At 43.7% G+C, this 25820-nt stretch overlaps 1 protein-coding gene across 2 annotated transcripts in view; it reads left to right on the top strand.

Moving 5' to 3' along the window:
* MMP16 (matrix metallopeptidase 16) overlaps positions 1 to 25820 on the top strand; it is a 184070-nt gene that overhangs the window by 96454 nt on the left and 61796 nt on the right. For both annotated transcript variants that reach the window (XM_083187385.1, XM_083187384.1), the window contains 2 exons: positions 327 to 446; positions 23360 to 23664. In XM_083187385.1, coding sequence (XP_083043511.1) covers positions 327 to 446; positions 23360 to 23664 — 425 coding nt within the window. The remainder of the gene's footprint in view (positions 1 to 326; positions 447 to 23359; positions 23665 to 25820) is intronic.

Here is a 25820-nt window from a genome sequence, read left to right as displayed (position 1 = left end):
CACAGACTGCATCTGGCTTCACTACAGTGGCGGATTTTACCTGGGGGCTGCAGCCTTGCAGAACATAGGTAAAAACCGCCACTGGTTTCCACCCAGTAACTCAGGCTTCTTTTTGTCTTACTTGGGCTGTATTGCTACTAAATATTTAAATGTATGAAATTTTGAAAAAAAAAAAAAAATTACTGACAAGATACTAACCTACAGAGTACTTAGTATTATTAAAGGTCTCATCCTGGAAATGAGACTTGCTCCTGTGAATGTCCTGACATCTACTATGAGGCTCTCTCCATGGCTGCAAAGTTCACTGTTCTATTTCTTTCTTTCAGCTGGATGAAGAAACCACGATGTGGCGTGCCTGATCAAGCAGGTAGATCTAGATTTAACGTTCGACGGAAACGTTACGCCTTAACAGGGCAGAAGTGGCACCACAAGCATATCACATATAGGTAAAGAGGATGTTTTTTTTTCATATGTACCAATATTTATTTATATACAGTTTCTATTTAGCACAGCATATTCTGTTGCGCTTTACAATTGGAAACAGTGATAAAACAAACTGTAGGAACAAACCTGACATAGAAGTAGCAGGGCCCTATATATATATATATATATATATATATATATATATATATATATATTTATTTATATATATATATAGGTACTTGTGTAATTTCACCGGCCGTGCGTCTGTGTCCACCTGCGGGGCTGTAAACTCCATGCCAACATGGATAGTTCGTACCCCCACTATCCACGTTGGCATGGAGTTGATTTTAGATAGCGTGGCGAGCGTAGCGTGGCGAGCGTAGCGAGCCACCGAGCCCGTAGCGTGGGCAAGCGTAGCGTGGGCGAGCGCAGCGAGCCCCGCAAGGGGACACAGATGCATGGCGACATGCTGGCGCAGTGAAAGTACACAAGTATATATATATAGCAATTTTGCAGTTTGGCACTCTCCCTTAAGAACAGAACAGCTGCCTCCAGTGCCCTTCAGGTATAAGTATACAAGTGGAAAAAAGATGGCACTCCGGAGGGTCTTTTTCAAACAATTTAGAAAAAGTGCAAAAAGTGCACCAACGTTTCGGGGCTGACACGGCCCTTTGTCAAAGCAGTTACAGGGTGAAACCTGCAGCACAGATACACAGGTACACGTTCAGGTACACGTTTAGGTACACGTTCTGCTGCTTAAAATTCCAGGCTGCAACTAGTCACAGTCCCTTGTATTCCTATGCCATGTAAGTGTCATAGTTGCAGAAACACTATTCACACCAGCATTGCCAACAGTAGGACACATCGCGGCAATGCTGAGTTTAGTTACATCTCTAGGACACCTGTATATCTGTGAGCCATTGTATCTGTATATGAAGTGCCACAATGTAGCATCCACAGTTTCCCTGAGCTCTCCAGTCACATTGCATTACAACTCAGATGCAGAAAAAGATGCCAGGTGCTAGCAGACTTGCACGGGACTTGACATCTCACGCTGCGTGGCGTCTTGAGGCTGGATGTATAAGGACAAGTCTGTACGTTATTTCTTAAGTGCAAAAGGCATCAGCTGAGCTTTGAAAGGTACAGTACTGTACATACTACTGTAGTTTTAATGCAAAATCAGAAAAGGCTGCATTTCTGTGTTACAGCAAGTGATTAGAAACAGACTTCTGATTTCCAAATCTCAATGTCTGTGCTCATGTAGAAAATTATTTGTGGTGAGATTGGAGACCTCTGTTCTGGAAAATCCTGCTACTTTATTTCTTCATTTCAGAATAAAATGTATACTATAGTGCAAACTGACACACTGATGCCGGTTCCTTATTTTCTGGTCCACGTTCTCCATTCTCTAACAAGGTTCTGTATTGGTGCGCATTGTTTGCAATAGAGCTGGGATGGGGAACCTGCGGCTCTCCAGCTGTTGTTAAACTACACATCCCAGAATGCTTTGCTACAGTTTTAGCATGGCCAAAGAGCAAAACTGTAGCAGTGCATGCTGGGATGTGTAGTTCAGCAACAGCTGGAGGGCCAAAGGTGCCCCATTCCTGCAAAATACAGTAGGTTTGTGTTCATGGTTCATTGTTTGTGTTTTATAAATAAACTGTTAAAAACAATTTAATTTAGTTTAGACACATTTAGACACAAACCGAAACAATAAAACAGTAGAATTAAAAAAAGAAGTTTTTTCCTGAGTGGGATCCGAACCCTAGTCTCTGCACATGGCATGCTGGGGATTTACATGCTCGGCCATCAGGGTTACTGTACCACAGGCCTGTCAGCTCATTCATACTTGATGCAGGCAACGGGAAGCCTTACGTAATTATGCGGCCGGTACAAATGCCTATGATGCTCTACATTAGTGGAGCAATCGCCACCCAGCTGCGAAGCAGTGCAATTACATGCTCTTGCCATAGTACGCCTCGTGCGCCATAATGGGACATTTTTCATGGCGGGACAAGGAACCCAGGATGGCGGGCCAACAGGATAGAGGAGTGTGGCTATATCTGTGTATATATTATAAAATCTTGTTGGACAAGTTTTATAATGATGTTATGGGGGAAATTTACTAAAGGAAATTTGTAAAAAAATAGGTGTATTTGTATCCAGAAATACACTTATTTTTGACATTTACTATCCCGAAAATACGGCAATTTGTAGTCGTATTGATAGCACATCTGGGTACAAATACACCTATTTTTTTTACAAATTTCCTTTAGTAAACTTCCCCCTAAATGACTTAATTTCATCATTTAAAGAAATTTACAATTTCTGAGCAGTTTTGGAAAAAGGCATTGGCCATTTATGTGGTACAAATGTCAAGATTTGCCAACTGGATTTAAAGTATGTAATAAAAACACACTTCATTTGGCTTGAACTGGTTCCCCGTGTGTGAGTCTAATATTTGAACATGGTTAGTCCACATTTGAATATGAGGAAACCTATTCAACATAAAACATTTTTTTAAAACATTTCTGTACATTTTACCATATTTTCACATTTTAGAACCAAGGAGTTAAAACTGGTGTGAGAACTGCAATGTGCCTGATATCAGCATCATACAGGATAGGCTATCTCTCTGCACGGGGTAGCAGTGAGCAAGGGCAGCAATGACGAGGCGGTCACACAGAAATGGGCAGGACAAAAGCGGACCACTCCTTTAATATAGGATTATAATTCCATATGGATAACAGAAACCAAGGGTGAGATTTAATAGGATGAGAGATTCAGAAAGTGGGAGATTTGGTAAGAAATCTCCAGTTTTTTTAAAGCGGCAATCATTTACACTGCTAAACCAGTTTGATTTTGAAGTATAAATGATTGCCGCTTTAAAAAAACTGGAGATTTCTTCCCAAATCTCTCCTTTTCTGAATCTCTCATCCTATTAAATCTCACCCCAAGTGTTCCGCAGCCATTGAAAGCAAAGCTAGAAGTGTCTTTGCTTTGATTGAGCTTCTGTCTCCTGTCTCTTTACTACATCAACCCCGCAGCTTAATGTCAGCAAATTGGCTAATAAATATGTTGCCATAATAAAACTTTAAGCAGGATGGATGATAGATTGGCTGTTCTTATGTAAATGTCATTACTTTAAACAGTGATCTCTAAACTGTGTAATACTCATGTTCACGGATGTAGAGATTATTATTTTTTTATCAGAATTTCATGGCTTGAAATCTAATTAACAGAATTCAGACTGTTACTTAAATATGTTTCAAACACGCCGACCAATATTATAAAAATTCCCTGAAGCCCCAATGAAAATGCAGCCCGATGGTAAAGACACCAAAGGGGCAATTGTATTAAACCTCCTAAAGAGTGAAAAACAGGTGGAGAAACTACCCTTAGCAACTAACTCACTTCTACATATCCTTTTATAGAATGTACTGGATAGATAGTAACGTTTTGGTCTGGGCAACTTCTGTGTCCACTTCTCCATTTTTTAGAAGGTCTGATACAGTTCACTATACGTCCCAGTTCATATCACAATAACCAATTGTTCTGACTGTGCCCCAGGCTAATTACTGATTGGGTAATGGCTGTTGAGGAAACAAGCGCTGGTGTAATGGAATTTTATAAAAACTTGGAACAAAAAATCGGCTCCATGCAGCAACCTCTGCTACTCTGGAGCTTGAGGTGCTCGTCCCTGTCCATGGGGTGTCCCATGTGGATGGGTGCCTGTCTATCACTGGGGGAGACAGGGAGGGAGATTACAACATCCCGCTCCTGGTACGATTTTGAAATTAGCCAATGGGAGTTTGGGGGTGGGGTTAGAAAGAGTGTGTTATGGCTTATACTGATTCCTGGGTGCTGCATGGCGCTTGATGCATATAGCGCAGCCAATCCTGGGGGATGTATCTAGCACCTAGCACATATCTTACATACATGATAAAATGTATGTGCTTAGCTATCCCCCCTGCAATAACTACATGGTCTGAGCTGTAGAGGCTTCATCCTCCGGTGAGCTGTATCAGTGCCCACTTGCTCATCGTTACATGGATAAGGACATTTTTTGAGGCAAAGTAATCTGTATAACAGGTTGGCAAAAGGAAATCACAAATTCCATTTCCCCTGCATAGAACCATGCAGTCTATTGTCACAAAGAAATTGGCTGTGAATGACTATTTTGCCTTCAAGGCCAAAACTTGCGCTTTTACTGTAATGAGATGTTTATAACCTGGGTGTGGATTTTAAGAGAGCGTCTTAAAAAATAAACATTGATTAATGCTTTTAAGGTAATTGCATTGAATCGTGGAAAGTGACGTTAGGTATTTCAGCAGAAGTGTTATCGCACTGTCAGTTGTTTAGCCGTCGGACAGGGAGGTCCTGCACGGCTTAAAAGCCGTGCCGTCCCTGCAGTGTGTAATGGACAGCTATGTGTCCATTCATACGGGACGGTCACGGCACGGCTGCCGGGTAGCAGTCGGATCTTACCACTGTAGTGTCCGGCTTCCGTGCCGTGGCCGTCCCGTCCTCACAGGTCAGTGTGTGCTGAGGGTGATCGGGGCCTTTCACACACACCTGTCATTTGGTGTCCGGTTTTAGCTCTCCACCGCCACCAAACTGACGCCACTTCAGTTTCTACCCTCAAATTTACACAGCACTGGCTCACGGAGCCGGAGCATGTGAAAGGAACAACTATCAGGCAAAAAGTCGGACAAAGTGTGTCCGGCTTTTTTCCGTCTGGTCAAAACCGGAGTGTGTGAAACTAGCCTTACTTGATCTTTGAGTAAACTGGGACAAGGATGAATATTTAATAGTGATTTACCCAGGTTATACTCACAAATGACCTTTTAAGGATTATTCGGAATGGATTAATGGACAATTTAGTACAAGGGTACCATGAGGAGTCAGCAACTCTAAGGTCAGGAGAGTTACAAGTTGGCCTCATTTCCTGTTTTGAAGCCTTGCCCAAAATATCTAGTGGGTTGAAGCTTCTGCGGGTCGAGTGAGGATGTTATCAAATACTTTGGCCTATGATCATTGACGTAAGAGGATGAGTGGGGTCGGAGGCACATGCATAGCAGCTGGAGCACTTGTAGACTAAATCAATGGTCTCCACATAGACTTGGCTACATAATTCACTTCCATAGAGTCTAATGTTATAGATATAATCTACTGGCTAGTCTTTTACCACAAGATTATATCAACGGTGAAGCAAGGTATAGGCATGACTGGGAGTTTGAGTATCCTAAACAATGGGCCAGAATTTAGCCCCAGTCTGTGTCTATGCATGGGATGTGGTTAGCTTCCCAGTGGTCGGGATGCCTTCAGTCAAAATAACGATGTCTGCATCCCGACCAGCTGCCACAAGACCGAATGCCCCAACTGTCTGGATCATGGTCGGAAGTATGCAGGGCAGGTTAGCATTAGACCAGGGGTGGGGTGAGGTGGAGGGTTAGGCTTAGACACTGCCGGGGAATTTAGGGTTAGGCTGTGGTGAGGATTTGGGGGAAGGGGGGTAAGTATACTTACATACCTCCCAACATGACCCAATCCAGGAGGGACAAGATGCTCTGTTTCGGGACATCCATGCCAGTGGCAGTTGCAGGGCTTCAGCATAGTCCAAAATTCAGATAGGGGAGCCCCACCAACTGTCACCCTAAACAGCACAGTCCAGACTCACTGGCAGGTGTAGCTCCCCTATTTAAATTTGCAACAGTGGTGCAGTTCCACCTCTGCAACTGCAGCTGGCAAGGAAGTCCAGGAGCAGAGCATGTTGTCCCTCCTGGAATAGGTCATGTTGGGAGTTATGTACTTACCTGACCTCTGTCAACATTCCATTTATGGGGATTCCAGCATTGATATCCCTCTGCATTGGCCATGATTATTTACATTGTATCTTATGTACGCTCAGTGCAATGTGACATGGAGATTATGCTTCCCAAACAAGCATTTGTATAATTCTGTGTAATCGTATAAATGTACAGCTAATGTATAGAGCGGTTCAGTGAACAGAAGCATCATAAGTGCCTCCTAGTCTATGCGCAGCCAGTACTGATATTTCCTCACTGAATCAGGCGGTGATTCTTTCTATGGTTACAAATGAACAAACCACGTCTAGAAAGCAGACAAACTGCAAAGAGATTAATGAAATAACCCAATGGGAAGCTTCTGGGGAAAAAAGAGAAGCAGACAATGAAATCTATATTTGACTAGAAGCGATTCATTTATTTCAATAAGCCATACTGTGAGCTGGAAAAACCCGCAGAAAGGCCTTATTTCAGCTAAGCTTTGATTGATGCCAGCTGGAATGGAAAGATTCAGGTGTAACAAATCATAGAGGATTGTAAGCTTTTTATTTTTATGAGACCCTGACAAATTATATAGTATACCATAATTAACTGATTAGGATGGCTTGTGTTTTTGGGAAGCTGCATCTATCTGAATGAAGCTCCGAAGGCAGCCTGATGCTCTTTAACCATCTGTATCATCTCTCTGGCTTTTAATCTCTTGTTGCGCTGGGAACGCATTGCATGTACAATTGGTTGCAGATCTCTCTATTAGAATGATCTCCTATAGTTACACTAACTAATACAATGTCTCTTGGTGCTACAGTAAAAAATGTTTAAGTATCTTCCGCTGGTCGCTGCTAACTACTGTATGGAGTGATTTATGTTTTAAATACATAATTGATTATCAGCTAACTTTGGAAGTCCTCGTCAGTTACCATGGGCAACCACCATTTCAAAACCGCTTCATGCCTGACTTTGCAACTGCTCTTTGTAACATATAAAATTATCCTCCAGATCAAGGAGCTCATTTATCAACGAGTGACAAAGAACTGAATGAGTCATGTGTTCAGCCCCTAACTGCCATTTGAAAAACTGCAGTTGGTTGCTGCTTGGCTGGAGCACCATTTATTATACACAATGGGTGGTATTCAATTGTTATATTGCGCCCGATCTCCCATCTAAAATGACGGGAGATCATAGAGTGATATTTAGTTAGACAGATTAGAATTTTTTGTGCATATCGCGCTCATTATGGTAAGGTTTAGCAGCGCATTTGCTCAATTTCAGCTCACCACCCCGGGGATAGCGAGCTGAAATGCTGGTGAAAAACTATTGAATACCACCCAATGAGTTTTTTTTTTATTCACAATAAGTTTTATCAAATGAGCTCCCAAGTCCTTCATGGGTCCTCAAACTGCGGCCCTCCAGATGTTGTGAAACTACAAATCCCAGCATGCCTTGCCACAGTTTTGCTATAAGGGAGTTTTAAAACTGTGGGAAGGCATGCTGGGATTTGTAGTCTCACCACATCTGGAGGGCCGCCGTTTGAGGACCCATGTTTAACATTGTAGCGACATTTGTGTTACTAGTTATCTATCCAGTCTGGAACTAAACTAGTTTCCTAATCTGTCAGCGATTGATTGCATACTTTATATCTATTTTTACCTTGTTGTGTATGCTGTAGGTTCCTGTGTTTTTACTATCAGTGTGTGGTAGAGTAGTTATCAAAGCTTGCCAAGATATAAAATTGTGAGAGGTCAGTCAGGTCCTGTCATTTTGCAAACGCATCCTGTAAAGTGTACTGTGGAAGCGAACTGGCTGGTACTTTATTTCTCACAATGTTGTTGCTCTCCAAACTTTGATGAATACCCCCCTACAGTATATATGTACACGTATTTACATATTTTTTTGCTATTTTTCAAATAGTAAAGTTTATTTTGTGCTTCCAGTATCTTAGGGCCTTATTTTGGTTCGGTCAGCCAAACGTGCGTACGTTCCGTTTCACCGTACGTTTCCCGTACGCGGACGGTGAGCGAAAGTCCACCCACAAAACATCCGCAAACGGACGGTCACAAAGACCGACAAAGGGGAGTGGCGTACTCTTGAGCGTACGCCACCGTACACGGACGGATCTCCTCTTAGACACCGATAACTGGCGTACAACAGAGCGTACGCCACCGTATACGGACGGGTCTCGTCCCCTATCACACCGACATGTTACAGCTATCTGAGCATAAAGCCACCTTGCACGGACGGGTCTCACCTGTTTTCAATGGAAAACTCAGCGTATGTCACTGATCGTGAGAGTGAGCGTACAGATGGGGCAGGTCCCATCTTGGCTGGGGAAGGCGATGGCGACGCCAGCCGCCATCCCCCGCCAGCGCCATATTGATGGCGAGAAGGGGAGGCGCGCGCGTCCCCTTCCGACGGCGCTTCCATCCGCTCCCCCGGGTCCCCGCCGGCTTGTCGGCAGTAACCCGGGGTCCCCGACGCCTGCCCGCACCCCCCCCCCCCTAACCCCCCCCTAACCCTGTCCATCTCCCTGAGGCAGAGACGGACAGGGTTTCCGTCACCCTGCCGACGGAGATTGAGACATGCGTGCGCGTGAGACGCACGCGCGTCTCAGTCTGATGGATGTCGAGGCTGCTGGCGGATCGCCAGCAGGTACGTTCTGGCGATCCGCCAGCCAGGATGAAGCCTGCCCCATCTGTACGTCCGTGCACGCTGGCATACCCTTCACATATATGACCCTGCTAATCTAGCCTTTCAACTATGATTAAGCCAATTAAATGAATTATTCTAATTGTTAATCAATTATTGTTTTCTATTACCTCAATTGTCTACCTTAATGAACAGCCTAATAAAAATGCATTTGACCCCTCCTTACATGTATATTTATTATGTTCTAATGTTGCATTTTAATCACTATCTATGTGTCCCCACATTGGTTTTACCTTTACAAAAAGTTATGTTGGTGTTACAGTGAAAAAGTTGACACATGTCGACTTCTGTAAATTATGTGTCCTGCTGTTTAAAGTATATAAAAACACTTACTGAATGTGTGTAAAATGGTTACAAACTAACTACCTTGGCATATATAAGCAGGTCTTAAAATTAATCTTAGCTAAAATTAAACCAACCTTTACATGTAGAGAAGTGTAGAAAGATAAGCTTCCAATGTGTTTGTGGGCTGTGTGTGGCTTGCAGGTAGTGAAATAATGGTTTGGACTTAATAGGCTGCAGCATTGCTTATTACATTCAGCTGTATGTGTTTGAGTAGTAATCAGCGTTAATTAGCAGACCCAGGCGTCCGCTCTCATACGGTATCTCTAGGGGTGGTCTGGAGGCATCGTGGGTGTCTGCCTGTTTTCTGTCCGAAATGCACGGTGCTTTCGCCGATCGAGCGGTTGTAGCACCGTACATTTTTGGTGCACACCCCCGTGTACACCCATGTTTACGCCCAGTTTTCCTCATTATTTCGGCCGCTCCCCTCAACACGCCCCTATGCCGCCCACAATGACTGTACTCTTGCGGACAGTTTTTTTTGCACGGAAAGACCCGTCCGTGAGCGGTGTGATGTCGGCGCGCCTGCGCATTGCGAAAGATGCGCATGCGCAGATAAAAAAAAAAAAAACGATACGTGCGCGTACGGCCCCACCGCACCAACCAGAATAACCCCCTTAGTTCTTGTGTCTGCAATTAGGTGTTAGCCGTCCCTTCACTTGGCGAGAAGCATGCAGATTTATTCATTCATTTTACTTTACTCGCCTGGAAGGAACAATTTTCTATTGTCACTTTTGGAGATATAGAAAATATTTTTGATTCAAGTTATCAAAGAAACTGTGCTGCTGCCACTAGTGATGATGACCTCCATTACTGGGCAGCTGTAGTAAGCAATTACTTATAGTACTGCTGGGCGGTCAGGGTGGTCGTTATATAAATGACCACTAATGGCCGACAGTGAGTAGGGCGACACCTAAGAATGGTTGACATATACTAGGTCTACACAGACAAAAGGTTGACATGAACATCGTTGACATAGGAAAAGGTTGACATGGTTTTTCCACATTTTCTTGGCATAGGTCAACATAGACACCATATAAGTGTACTGTGTCCACTCGCTGCGCCCAATATGGTTCGGGCACGGTGCCTCACCCTATGACCACTGGGATGGTAAAGTATGAACAAGTCGGTTTAAAAAAAACTTGTGCCAACCTTTTCCTGTGTCGACCATGTACCAAGTACATGTTGACATTTTGCTTGTGTTGACCTAACAGTGTCAACCTTATGTGTTGACTTACTGCTGACCATTAATGGTGGACCTAGTGACTTTTTGACCTAGACATTGTCGACATGCCAACAGGATACCTTTTCTATGCATGCATGACCCAGCATTGCCACTCAGCCATGCACATTGCATCGGCACTTGGGCTTTGATCACTCATTGCACTGGTAGTATTGATTAATTTGGCAACATCTGGTTTAACTGGCAATACTAGGCAATAGCCACAGTTTAATAATTAGACCACTGAGCCATTTTAAAATATACTGATCTTGTAATCCATCGGTTTTTGTTTTGTTTTTTAAATGTAGGTTCTAGTGCTTTTAGGTAAATTTGGGTACTTGTTTCCTAGCACGGTGCCCATCGCATCGTATACCATTATACTAAATAAGGTATATGATGCGATGCGACACGATATTGTACAACAGTGGTGTCAAACTCGTGGCCCTCCAGCTGTTGTGGAACTACACATCCCAGCAATCCCTGCCACAGTTTTAGCAAACCATTATATAAAATCTGTGGCAGGGCATGCTGGGATGTGTAGTTTCACAACAACTGGAGGGCCATGAGTTTGACACCACTGTTGTACAATAAAATATCGCATTGCATCGTATGCCATAAAATGGCATACGATGCGATCATATACGATTTTTTATTGTGCAAGCACCCTGATGGGTCCTTACAATGTTAACCCCTTCCCGACATTTGACGTACATTTACGTCATGGTCGGGAAGCACTTCCCGACACATGGCGTAAATGTACGTCATGGATTTAAACTGTCACCGCGTCTATAGACGCGGTGACAGTTTCAACATGTCTGCTGTCCCTGACAGCAGACATGTCCGTGCATGCCCCGGGGGGGCTGCGATGCCGCCCCCCCGTCGGCGATCGCTGTGATTGGCTGTTCAGTGTGAACAGCCATTCACAGCGTTTTCCTGTGTCACCGGCGAATAACGTTCGCCGGTGACACGGGATCAGAGGTGATTGGTGCTGTAAAGTACAGCACCAATCACCGCGGGGTGTAAGGGTGACACTGGTGTCACCCCACCTCACCCCGCCCGCCCCCAAAGGCCGTGATTGGTCCGTCGGACCGACGGACCAATCACAGCCAAGGAGGGAGATTTAAACTAACGGTGACTGCACTGCAGACGCCATTCCGGTCTGGAAAGCGTGCAGTGCGGTCACCGTACCCCCCTGCCGCCATACTGACCAGAAATACTTGCTGCAATACTTACCTGATCGCTGCTGATTGCTTCCTGGATCCTGTGCAATAATTGTGCCATACTGTGATATTGTGCTGCTGCACTGTATTAGTATTAGCTAGATAGATAGAGAGATAGATAGAGATAGATAGAGAGAGATAGATAGAGATAGATAGAGAGAGATAGAGAGAGATAGAGAGAGAGAGATAGAGATAGAGAGAGATAGAGAGAAATAGAGAGAGAGATAGTGTCAGAGAGTGCTATATTTTGTGCTGCTGCAGTGTGATATAGTTATAGATAGAGAGAGAGAGATAGAGAGAGAGAGATAGAGAGAGAGGCCTACTGACAGAGTGCTATATTTTGTGCTGCTGCAGTGTGATAGTTATAGAGAGATAGAGAGAGATAGAGAGAGAGAGATAGAGAGAGATAGTGACAGATTGTGCTATATATTTTTTATATAACTGACTGCTGCCCCCTCCTTTTGTGCTGATCAGTATAAATTAACTGATCAGTAACTTTTTGGGGGCGCAGGTTTTTTTTTATATATAGATATACCTGTGAGTGCTGCTGCTGCAGTGTCATAGAGTGTTAGATAGTGTTAGATAGTGAGAGATAGAGAGATAGAGAGAGATAGTGATAGAGAGTGCTAAATTTTGTGTCTGCTGTCCCCGCCTTTTGTGCTGATCACTATATCTGAGGTGATCAGCAACTTTTTTGGGGGTACAGAGGTTTTTTTTTTTTTATATATACCTGTCAGTTGCACCAAAGGTTGTGCACCTGCTGCACCTCACTGGTAATCAGTGTCGCATCACTGATCACCTTTTTTTTTTGTGTGTGTGCTGTGGGGTATTTTTTTAATTTTTTTTTTTACACACACTGTGATTTTGTGGGTGTCCTGTGGCCGCTGTGCGCTGATCAGTGACGTACATCACTGATCATCTCTTTCGGCACAGGGTTGATCTATTTTTTTTTTTTTTTTGATCAAATTCCTGTTGCCTTTGAGCGCTGTTCAGTGACAGACGTTACTGACCAACATCTGTGCTCAATTTTTGGCGCAGGACCTTTTTTTTTTTTAACCCCATCCTTTTTTTTTTTTTTAACCCCTTCATTTTTTTTTTTTTTTAACCCCTTCATTTTTTTTTTTTTTATTGGTATAAAGCATTTTTTTTTTTTTCTGCACCACATACACACTACACACTACATACCCCCCGGATTGAAATAAAGTTTGTGCCCCCCCCTACACTATACACGTGTTGAAACATTTCACTACCGGTAACACAAAAATAAAAATGGCATCCCAAATGTCCTCCCAAATGTCCTCCCAAATGTCCTCCCAATCATCCAGGAGAATGTATTCAGTGGAGGAGGCATATGCCATGCTTGCTTCTGACTCTGACACAGGCAGTGATGCAAGCGGGGAATTTGAAGGATTTGCCTTAAGCTCCTCTTCCTCCTCTGCTGATGAGGGACCCCCTCAAAGACGCCCCCGTAGATCAGCTGAGATTCCCCCCCCAATAATTGATCTAGTATGGACCCCACCACCAGACAATTTTGAGCCCCAGGTTCCTGAGTTTTTGGGCATGCCAGGAATCCAATTTGATTCCACAGGTCTCAGAGAAATTGACTTTTTCAAATTATTTTTCTCTGATGATTTTATAAATTTAATGGTGGACCAAACTAATTTATATGCCCAGCAGTTTATTGCTCAAAACCCCACGTCATCATTTGCTAGGTGGACCCCTGTAGATGCAGTAGAGATGATGACGTTTTGGGGTCTGGTGTTTCATATGGGCATAGTAAAAAAGCCAGAAATTAGGCAATATTGGAGTACAGATGTTCTGTACAGTACTCCATTTTACCGTATGGCCATGCCCCGGACTCGATTTGAGACAATTCTTAAATTCATACATTACACCGATAATGCACAGTGCCCACCCAGAGATGATCCCACCTTTGACCGGCTATTCAAAGTCAGGCCGGTCATTGATCATTTCAGTGCCAAATTTGAAGAGGTGTACATCCCTGAAAAATTTATTTGTATCGACGAGTCCCTTATACATTTTAAAGGAAGGGTTAAATTCCGCCAGTACCTTCCCAGTAAGAGGGCAAGGTATGGCATAAAAATGTATAAGCTGTGTGAAAGCACCTCAGGGTACACCCACAGGTTTAGGGTTTATGAAGGGAAGGATTCAAGAATTCAACCGCCAGAATGCCCCCCCTCCCTCGTAGGTGTTAGTGGGAAAATTGTCTGGGATTTAGTGCACCCCTTCCTGGATAAAGGTTATCACCTCTATGTGGATAACTTTTACACTAGCATCCCCCTGTTTAAGGCCCTTGGTTCAAGAGGTACAGCAGCTTGCGGTACTGTGCGCAAGAACCAAAGAGGCCTCCCAAAAACGCACATTGCCCAAGTAATGAGAAGGGGTGAAAGCAGGGGAATATGCACCGAAAATATGTTGTTGGTCAAATATAAGGACAAGAGGGATGTCCTTATACTGACAACAATTCACGGAGACAGTACCACCTCCGTCCCTGTACGAGGTACCAGTACCCACACCTCAAAACCTAATTGTATCCTGGATTACAATAGGTACATGGGCGGAGTGGATCTTTCAGATCAGGTACTGAAGCCGTACAGTGCCCTGCGGAAAACAAAAATCTGGTACAAGAAGGTGGCCGTGTATATCATCCAGATGGCACTGTATAACGCTTACGTGCTATTCCGTTCTACCGGCCAGAGGGGGACATTTATGCACTTTCAAGAGGAAGTCATAAAGGGCCTAATATTTGGGAACCAGCAGGCAGAGGGCCCCAGTACTTCTAGTACTGGCCCCCGTATTGTACCAGGGCAGCATTTTCCTGATGAAATCCCCTCCACTGGAAAAAAGGGCAGGACACAAAAAAGGTGCAAAGTTTGCTATAAAAAGGGAATAAGAAAGCAAACTATTTTCCAGTGTGACACTTGCCCCGACAAACCCGGCCTATGTATAAAGGAGTGTTTTAAATTATACCACACATCTATGGAATATTAGGTTCATAATTTCACCGTGCTTCGGGGGTCTTGCTAATGCCACATAGCACCCACCATTCATTCCACCAGAATCTGAGCCGCAAAATCCAAAAATCACTCCTTCCCTTCTGAGTCCTGCCATGCACCCAACTGGTATTTTTTGGTCACATGTGAGGCATTGCCGTACTCGGGAGATATTGGGGCACAGATTTTGGGGTGCTTTTTCTCCTTCATACCTTCTGAAAATGAAAAATTTTGAGCCAGAACTGCATTTTTGTGTAAAAAATGTAATTTTTCTTTTTCACTGCCCACTTGTATCAAAATTGGTGAAACCCCTGGGGGTTTTAAATGTACACTATACCCCTAGATGAATTCCCTGAGGGGTGTAGTTTTCAAAATGGGGTGACTTGTGGGGGGGTTCCACTGTATTGGTGCTTGGGGGGTCTTGCTAATGCGACATAGCACCCACCAAAATTCCACCAGAATTTGTGCTGCAAACTCCAAATATCACTCCTTCCCTTCTGAGTCCTGCCACTTTTTGGTCACACATGAGGCATTGCCGTACTCGGGAGAAATTGGGGCACAGATTTTGGGGTGCTTTGTCTCCTTCATTCCTTGTGAAAATGAAATATTTTGAGCCAGAACTGCATTTTTGTGTAAAAAAATGTAATTTTTCATTTTCACTGCCCACTTGTATCAAAATTGGTGAAACCCCTGGGGGTTTGAAATGTACACTATACCCCTAGATGAATTCCCTGAGGGGTGTAGTTTGCAAAATGGGGTGACTTGTGGGGGGGTTCTACTGTATTGGTGCAACATAGCACCCACCATTCATTCCACCAGAATCTGTGCTGCAAAATCCAAAAATCACTCCTTCCCTTCTGAGTCCTGCCATGCACCCAACTGGTATTTTTTGGTCACATGTGAGGCATTGCCGTACTCGGGAGAAATTGGGGCACAGATTTTGGGGTGCTTTTTCTCCTTCATACCTTCTGAAAATGAAAAATTTTGAGCCAGAACTGCATTTTTGTGTAAAAAATGTAATTTTTCTTTTTCACTGCCCACTTGTATCAAAATTGGTGAAACCCCTGGGGGTTTTAAATGTACACTATACCCCTAGATGAATTCCCTGAGGGGTGTAGTTTGCAAAATGGGGTCACTTGTGGGGGGGTTCTACTGTATTGGTGCTTGGGGGGTCTTGCTAATGCGACATAGCACCCACCAAAATTCCACCAGAATCTGAGCTGCAAAATCCAAAAATCACTCCTTCCCTTTTGAGTCCTGCCATGCACCCAACTGGTATTTTTTGGTCACATGTGAGGCATTGCCGTACTCGGGAGAAATTGGGGCACAGATTTTGGGGTGCTTTTTCTCCTTCATATCTTCTGAAAATGAAAAATTTTGAGCCAGAACTGCATTTTTGTGTAAAAAATGTAATTTTTCATGTTCACTGCCCACTTGTATCAAAATTGGTGAAACCCCTGGGGGTTTGAAATGTACACTATACCCCTAGATGAATTCCCTGAGGGGTGTAGTTTGCAAAATGGGGTGACTTGTGGGGGGGTTCCACTGTATTGGTGCTTGGGGGGTCTTGCTAATGCGACATAGCACCCACCAAAATTCCACCAGAATCTGAGCCACAAAATCCAAAAATCACTCCTTCCGTTCTGAGTCCTGCCATGCACCCAACTGGTATTTTTTGGTCACATGTGAGGCATTGCCGTACTCGGAAGAAATTGGGGCACATATTTTGGGGTGCTTTTTCTCCTTCATACCTTCTGAAAATGAAAAATTGTGAGCCAGAACTGCATTTTTGTGTAAAAAAATGTAATTTTTCATTTTCACTGCCCACTTGTATCAAAATTGGTGAAACCCCTGGGGGTTTGAAATGTACACTATACCCCTAGATGAATTCCCTGAGGGGTGTACTTTGCAAAATGGGGTGACTTGTGGGGGGGTTCCACTGTATTGGTGCAACATAGCACCCACCATTCATTCCACCAGAATGTGTGCTGCAAAATCCAAAAATCACTCCTTCCGTTCTGAGTCCTGCCATGCACCCAACTGGTATTTTTTGGTCACATGTGAGGCATTGCCGTACTCGGGAGATATTGGGGCACAGATTTTGGGGTGCTTTTTCTCCTTCATACCTTCTGAAAATGAAAAATTTTGAGCCAGAACTGCATTTTTGTGTAAAAAAATGTAATTTTTCATTTTCACTGCCCACTTGTATCAAAATTGGTGAAACCCCTGGGGGTTTGAAATGTACACTATACCCCTAGATGAATTCCCTGAGGGGTGTAGTTTTCAAAATGGGGTGACTTGTGGGGGGGTTCCACTGTATTGGTGCTTGGGGGGTCTTGCTAATGCGACATAGCACCCACCAAAATTCCACCAGAATCTGAGCTGCAAAATCCAAAAATCACTCCTTCCCTTCTGAGTCCTGCCATGCACCCAACTGGTATTTTTTGGTCACATGTGAGGCATTGCCGTACTCGGGAGAAATTGGGGCACAGATTTTGGGGTGCTTTTTCTCCTTCATACCTTCTGAAAATGAAAAATTTTGAGCCAGAACTGCATTTTTGTGTAAAAAATGTAATTTTTCTTTTTCACTGCCCACTTGTATCAAAATTGGTGAAACCCCTGGGGGTTTTAAATGTACACTATACCCCTAGATGAATTCCCTGAGGGGTGTAGTTTTCAAAATGGGGTGACTTGTGGGGGGGTTCCACTGTATTGGTGCTTGGGGGGTCTTGCTAATGCGACATAGCACCCACCAAAATTCCACCAGAATCTGAGCCGCAAAATCCAAAAATCACTCCTTCCGTTCTGAGTCCTGCCATGCACCCAACTGGTATTTTTTGGTCACATGTGAGGCATTGCCGTACTCGGAAGAAATTGGGGCACATATTTTGGGGTGCTTTTTCTCCTTCATACCTTCTGAAAATGAAAAATTGTGAGCCAGAACTGCATTTTTGTGTAAAAAAATGTAATTTTTCATTTTCACTGCCCACTTGTATCAAAATTGGTGAAACCCCTGGGGGTTTGAAATGTACACTATACCCCTAGATGAATTCCCTGAGGGGTGTACTTTGCAAAATGGGGTGACTTGTGGGGGGGTTCCACTGTATTGGTGCAACATAGCACCCACCATTCATTCCACCAGAATCTGAGCTGCAAAATCCAAAAATCACTCCTTCCCTTCTGAGTCCTGCCATGCACCCAACTGGTATTTTTTGGTCACATGTGAGGCATTGCCGTACTCGGGAGAAATTGGGGCACAGATTTTGGGGTGATTTTTCTCCTTCATACCTTCTGAAAATGAAAAATTTTGAGCCAGAACTGCATTTTTGTGTAAAAAAATGTAATTTTTCATTTTCACTGCCCACTTGTATCAAAATTGGTGAAACCCCTGGGGGTTTGAAATGTACACTATACCCCTAGATGAATTCCCTGAGGGGTGTAGTTTGCAAAATGGGGTGACTTGTGGGGGGGTTCCACTGTATTGGTGCTTGGGGGGTCTTGCTAATGCGACATAGCACCCACCAAAATTCCACCAGAATCTGAGCTGCAAAATCCAAAAATCACTCCTTCCCTTTTGAGTCCTGCCATGCACCCAACTGGTATTTTTTGGTCACATGTGAGGCATTGCTGTACTCGGGAGAAATTGGGGCACAGATTTTGGGGTGCTTTTTCTCCTTCATACCTTCTGAAAATGACAAATTTGGAGCCAGAACTGCATTTTTGTGTAAAAAAAATAATTTTTCATTTTCACTGCCCAGTTGTACCACAATTGGTGAAACCCCTGCGGGTTTGAAATGTACACTATACCCCTAGCTGAATTCCCTGAGGGGTGTAGTTTGCAAAATGGGGTCACTTGTAGGGGGGTTCCTAACTTTTAGCATGTTATGGTGCCTAGAAACCTACATGGTGCCTAAAAAATAATCTCATAAAAAGGAGGCTCCAAAATCAAGTAGGTGCTCCTTCTATTATGAAGCCTGTGGTTTGGTCACCGTGCACACTAGGGCCACATATAGGATATTTATGAAAACAAAAGAATTGGGGGAATCAATTTTTAGTCACATTTCTCTAGTAAAATGTACTGTGTTCCTTAGAAAAATGTATTAAAATTGCAAATCTGCAAAAAAAAAGAAATTTTGAAATTTCACCTACACTTTGTTTTAATTCCTGTGAAACACCTAAAGGGTTAACAAACTTCCAAAATGCTGTTTTGAATACTGTGAGGGGTGCAGTTTTTGAAATGGCATCATTTATGGGGGTGTCTCACATACAAGTCCCTCAAAGTCACATCAGAACTGAACTGGTCCCTAAAAAAATCAGTGTTTGAAATTTTCTTGAAAATTTGAGAATTTGCTATTCATATTGTAAGCCTCCTAGTGTCCCAAAAAATTAAAAGGAAGTTGAAATAATGATGTCAACATAAAGTAGACATATGGTCTATGTTAGTTATTCACTATTTTGAGTGGTAAGATTATTTGTCTCACAAGCAGAAAATTTAACATTTTGCAAATCGCTAAATTTTCCATTTTTTCACGATATTTTGGTATTTTTCACAAAAAAACACAGACTGTATCGACGAAAATTTACCACTAACTTGAAGTACAATGTGTCACGAAAAAACAATCTCAAAATCACTGGGATAAGTAAAAGCAAAAAAAAGTTATCCCCACTTAAGTGAGACATGTCAGAATTGAAAAAAAGGGCTCTGTCAGGAAGGCAAAAACAGGCTCTGTCAGGAAGGGGTTAAATGGCCCCCCATAGTCAAAGCCACCCCCAGGATCAACGCCAAACTGAAGCGTGGCGAGCGCAGTGAGCCCGCGAGGGGAAGTGGTACGCGTCCTCCGACCTTTTCATATCCCCCCTATCCACGTCGGCGTGGAGCTGATTTTAGATAGTGTGGCGAGCCACCGAGCCCGAATCGTGTCGAGCACCGCGAGGGGACACGGAATACATGTGAAGTAATACGCGTCCGCTCACCATGTTTCGGGCTCGGTGGCTCGCTGCGCTCGCCACATTATCTAAATCAACTCCACGCCGAAGTGGATAGTGGGGGTATGAAAAGGTCGGAGGACGCGTACCGCCGCCCATCACAGGCTCGCTGCGCTCGCCACGCTTCGGGTTTGCGCTTCGCCCTTGTGTTGATAGTGGGGGTAGCGTGGGGGTGCATTTTACATTGTAAGCACCCATCCGGGTGCTTGTACAATTAAAAACCGCATCGCATGCATCTTATGCGGCTATATGGCATGCGATGCGATGCCGTAAGATGGACATCGGTGGCGCCGTGCTAGGAAACAAGTACCTAAATTTGTCATTTTTCATAATGTAGCGCTGTTTACAATATAGAGGTACTTCACGCATCGTTGTTCTGGATACTATATCAGTAATTCTAGATGGGATACTGTAGTAAGATTTAATTCTTCTACTAAAATGTTCATCTGGCATTCATCATGTTGTTTCAGTCTCTATTCCCAGTCTAACTCTCCCCTGTCTGACTTCGATTTTAGATTAGAAACTCAGATGGACACAGTTTCCAATACTGTAATACTGTACCTAGGAATGCTGTAATTAAATTGTTATCTTTGTTCCTGAGTGGAAAAATACTCCGTCTGGTCTATGTTTGGTCTTCAGAATATCTTCCACAATACATTGACAGAATAAATAGTGTTCGAAAGGTTCAGGCAGAACATTATGCTGGGGATAGATCCTCATTACCCTCATTGGGGTCGACACACAAAGGATATTAGATATGCTAAGATCAATGAGTTGAGCCAACCACAGTTAGGCAGTTATCCATTGAATCTGGTAGCCTGATGAGATTTAATATTTACAGTTTCTTATATAGCGCAGCAGATTCCGTTGCACTTTACAATAGTAGACAAATTGATCTTGCAAGTGTGTGTCTGTGTGTGTCTGTGTGTCTGTGTGATGATTTTTATTATTAGGCTATTATTTAACCTTTGTGTTCGAATAGTGCACAGGTTCTCAAAGTCGGTCCTCAGGACCCCACACAGTGCATGGTTTGCAGGTCTACTCACATAATCATTATTAGCTCCACCTGTGGATCTTTTAAAATGTGTCAGTCAGTAATGAGTGCACCTGTCAGGTGACCGGGAAAACGTGAACTGTGTGGATTCCTGAGGACCGAGTTAGAGAACCACTGGAAAAGTGAAATCATTTTTCAGCTCTATTGTTTAAGTTTGGTATGGTAGGTGTAGGGAGGAGAACAAGAGGTTTATATCCAATGGGAAATAAAAAATTTTTCATTAATAGGGATCCACATATGGTGGATATAGTCAATGCTTAATGAATCCCATTTGTCCATTATTCTGGACTATGGGGATGATTCAGGTTGGTTTGAAAAACCATGTGCACTGCAGGTGGGACTGATGTAACATGTGCAGAGAGAGTAACATTTGGGTGAGTTCTTTTTGTTTCTGTGCAGAGTAAATATTGTCTGTTTTGTACTGCATTCAGATCGCAAATGCATGGTCGGCCAGGGACTTTAACTGGTTCAGTCCCGGTGCAACCCTGCATGTGCAGTCTGTTCCCACTGCGAACAGCGAACCGGCAATATTGCCAATTTGCTGACGTCATAGGCGTGGGGGAGGAGGCAGTGCTTAAGCCCTGTACACATGCATTGATTTTTCCCGATTTTCGGTTCAATTTTGCTTATAGAAGCAAAATTGAATCGAATCCTAATTTAAATCGAATGGTTTTTGTGTCACTTTCGATTTGATGCGCGCTCCCGTTTTCACAAAATCAAACAGAATAATCTACTGTGCAGCCAAGGAAATATCGAATTTGATCTAGTAAATTGAATGTGTACAATGTACCATGAATGTATATCAAATTCGATTTCGAATTCGATATATAATGCAAAAGTACAAATCTAATGCCAGAATGGAAAGATCTAATGCCAGATCTAATAGAAAATCGAATCTAACATCGAATCAAAAGCAAATCGATGTGTGTGTACAGGGCACATGGTTTTGTCCAATAAATAAGGAGTTTGCATTTGCAAACCAACCTGAACCACCATCTGTGGGAGGGGTCAAGATTTACTCAGCCAATCCGAAGCCAACCATTATGATTGTCATCGTCATGAGTGCATATACTGTATTGCACCAGGAGTCCACCGCTTGCAAGTAATAAGCTTCCTGGCAGGTGCCTATGTATATTTTTTGTGGTCTACATGGGACACATTCAAACTACTTGTCTTGTCTCCTGAAAGCTGCGAGAGACTCAAGATTTTTGGGGTAATTTTTTGCAGCCTCAGAAGAGGAGGTGGCTCTTCCACATCCTGTCTACTTTTCAATGAAGCGGGCAGGATGGTGTGATAATCACCAGCAATTGTGGGGCCCTGGGAAGAAGGGGTTGAGGGTAAATGGCTGTGATTTACCCCTCCACTAGGCCCCACTCCCTGTGTTGGGAGTGGGGCCTAGTGACAAGACAGTTCGGATGTGCTGTTTCCCCAACCTGGGCTTTTCCTGGAGTGGAGACTTCAAAGTTGGTAAATATGATATACTTGTATGCCTCTTGCCCTCTCCATTGTGTGTTTTGCCTTATGAGGAGGTTTAAATGCAGAATATGCAGGATTATACATTATCACAAAGGCTGAAGTAAAGAAAATAGTTTTATGCCAAAACATGTGCACAGTCACAACTCTACATCAGTGCATATTTTGTAACCTCTGCATAACTAGTTAGCATAACTAAAAATACTGCCCAAGCGGAGGGGAGGTTGACATCTTGGCAGCGGCAGACCCCCTCCTGCACTGATAGGGGGTTCTCATGCCCTCCAACATAACCCATTCCATTATGTACAGAATGCTGTTCCTGGACTTCCCTGCCAGTGGCAGCTACAGGGGTTGGACTCCAGCACAGTCCAAAATTCAAGAGGGTGGTCACATCAAACAGGAAAGTGATGTTTGGAGTGGCATTAGGTGTGGCTCCCCTTTTTGAACATTGGACTGTGCTGAACCCCCCCCCCCCCCCCCCCCCCTCTGCAACGGCCACTTGTAAGGAAGTCCAGAAACAGAGCATTTTGTATCTAATGGAATGGGCCATGTTGGAGGGTATGGGTTCACTGTCAAAGGGGTGTGCCGACCATTGGTCTAACTGATTTCATAGGATGTGTCAGATAAATGATACAAAGTAGATTGATTGCTTTAGTCATCTTTTCCATTTATAGGATGTACTTGAGAGAGATAGAATGTAAATGGTTTCTGTGGGCAACAACTCTGCTTGTATTCTTGGGAAGGTTTGCTACATTTCCCTAAAGCCGCCCATACACGGTACGATGCACACCGTGCGGTTTAAACTAGATTGCATTGCATCTAGTTCAAAAAGCATTTGATGGGCTAAAGCACCATGCCTTTTTGAACTAGATGTGATGCAATCTAGTTCAAAAAGTTACGGGCAGCACATACTTAATGTGCTGTGCGATGGCATGTGCATCGCAACCGTACATCGGACTGCGTATGGGTGGCATAATCTATATAATGTGATTGCGTACAATTAGAAATATCTGCCAGGTTTTACACCCAAATTCAAAACTGCCATACAGGTCTTTTCTCGCAAGTTCACTTTATAAATGTGATATAGTGAAATGGTGATATTTTTTGTTTTGTAGTGTAAAGAACGTCACTCCAAAAGTAGGAGACACTGAAACACGTAAAGCCATTCGCCGTGCCTTTGATGTTTGGCAGAATGTAACGCCATTGACATTCGAAGAAGTCCCCTACAATGAATTAGAAAATGGCAAACGGGAAGTGGACATTACCATTATCTTTGCATCTGGTTTCCACGGAGACAGCTCACCATTTGATGGTGAGGGTGGTTTTTTGGCACATGCCTATTTTCCAGGACCTGGAATAGGAGGAGATACACATTTTGATTCTGATGAACCATGGACCTTAGGAAATCCCAACCATGATGGTAAGTTCTACCTACAGCTCATCAACTCAACTTTCTTTTTTCTTGAATTTTATTTAAATGTTGTTCTCTAGTCCTGTGCTAAGGTCCTATATAAGGGTTGTAAGCAAGCAATTGGTAGAACCATGTTGTATGCAGGTGGGGCTTATGCAATGTGCAGAGAGAGTTAGATTTGGGTGGGGTGTGTTTAAACTGAATCTAAATTGCATTGTAAAAATAAAGCTGTCTAACATTTGCAGGCTACATGCAAAAGCAGACAATATTTACCATGCACAGAAAAATATAAATGTAATTGCTCCCCTTACACAGCAACATGGTTTGTTCCAGGCATAAAGTTACTTGCTTGTTGTGCTTTACTTCAAACACAAATCAGGACTTATGCGTAGTTGCATATCTGTAATAGGTGCAGGGTACCAAGCACCCATTAAATAATCTTTGCAGCCCTTGTATGGTAAGTAAACAAATAACAATTACTGGCACTGCGCCATCTTTCTGGATATCAACTGAAACTGGGAATGCTTATAGGGGGTTCTGCTACACGGACACTGGCACAGGAATTGGGGGGGGGGGGTATTGCATGATAAGGGGGCCAGAAAATATGCAAAACAGTTAGGCAATAAGAGACAGAGAGAATACCCTTGGGATCACCAAGAATTTATGATCACATCTCTTGCATCTCCAAGTACCATATAATCTGTCTCCAAATTTAAGGAGGAACATGGCACTTTTATGTTATCTGTTTCCTGGCTATTTTGCGACAGATTTTAATTTTTGCTAATGGTTGTCCAAAGTATATGCACAAATGATGCTAGGGGTGACATTCTATGGGATGAGATAATCTGACTTTGGCGATTCTTTTCGCAAAAACGGCCGAAATCGCATTGTTTTTTCCATTTTTGCATATTTAATGAGCTGCGAAAATGTGAAAAAAGTGCGATTTTGGCCAACAAGTTGGACACACTGGAAATGCGATGGCTGCTTTTCGCAGCACATCGCATCCAGATGTTTTCACATTAAAAAGTATACAAATCGCATATTTAATGGTTTGCGATTTGTATAAACTGTGTCTATAATTCGCCCAAAAATCAGACCAGGTTCTGATAGGCGAATTAGCCAGAACCCTGCACAGATCGCAATGATCTGTGCAGGGTTCTGGTGTAAAAAAAAATTTAAACAGTTAAAATAAAAAAAAAAACAGCGCGGGGTCCCCCGCCAGAGCATAACCAGCCCCGGCCTCATTGAGCCGGTGCTGGTGACATAAAATCAGGGTCCCCTTGATTTAATGAAACCAGCACCAGGCTCAAGGTCCGGCGCTGGTTCCCGAAATACGGGGGACAAAATGACTAGGGGTCCCCCGTATCTTAAGAACCAGCACCAGACCCAACCAGCCAGCAGGGTAATGCCACAGCCGGGGGACACTTATTATATAAGGTCCCGCGGCCAAAGCATTATCCCCCTGGCTGGTCAGCATGGGCAGGGGTCCTGGGGAAGAGTCGGCTCCTGATTGGCCGCTAGGCGGCCAATAGAAACATCCGGAGGAAAGGCGCGGAAGATGAACATCTCTGCGCCTCTCCAGTCCGTTAGTGGGTACCAGCCGGGAGCAGCGCGTCTGCCGGAGAAGATGCTGAGGTCGTCGCCGGGGACCAGGTGAGTAGGATTTCCTTCCTTAGGAACCCCTTTTGGACTACTTCGGATCCTGGACCCCGGAGACATCAGCCCTGGAGCCCAGGACCCCGGACCAGCCCCGGAACCAGGACCAAGGCCCCGGAACCGGACTCTTCTGTCCAGGAGCCCCGGACCCAGGATCCAGGGACCAACCTACGGGCTCAAGGTAGGTAAGTATCAGTGTGTGTGTTATGTGTGTATTAAACTTTTATTTTTCAGGGTGTCAGTGTGTTTTATTTAACTATTTTTTGTACTGTAGAACTACAAGTGCCAGCGGGCCCTTAAATGCCCCGCATGCTGGGACTTGTGGTTCTCCAAGTCCCAGCATGCGGGGTAGGCTTGCTGGGACTCATAGTTCTACAGTAGCAAACAGTTTTTATTCTATTTTTTACACTTTGCATCAGCCCGATGCCCACCGCCCAGGGGCATCGGGGACAGCCCCGGACTTTCAGCATGGGCTGGTAAGTCCTGGAGGGGGGGGACCCCTTCATTGG

Source organism: Crinia signifera, chromosome 5 (genome assembly GCF_055691185.1).
Source record: "Crinia signifera chromosome 5, ASM5569118v1, whole genome shotgun sequence".
In the NCBI taxonomy this organism is placed as follows: domain Eukaryota; kingdom Metazoa; phylum Chordata; class Amphibia; order Anura; family Myobatrachidae; genus Crinia; species Crinia signifera.
Note: the sequence above shows the minus strand (reverse complement) of the source record. Positions and strands in the feature narration are given on the sequence as shown.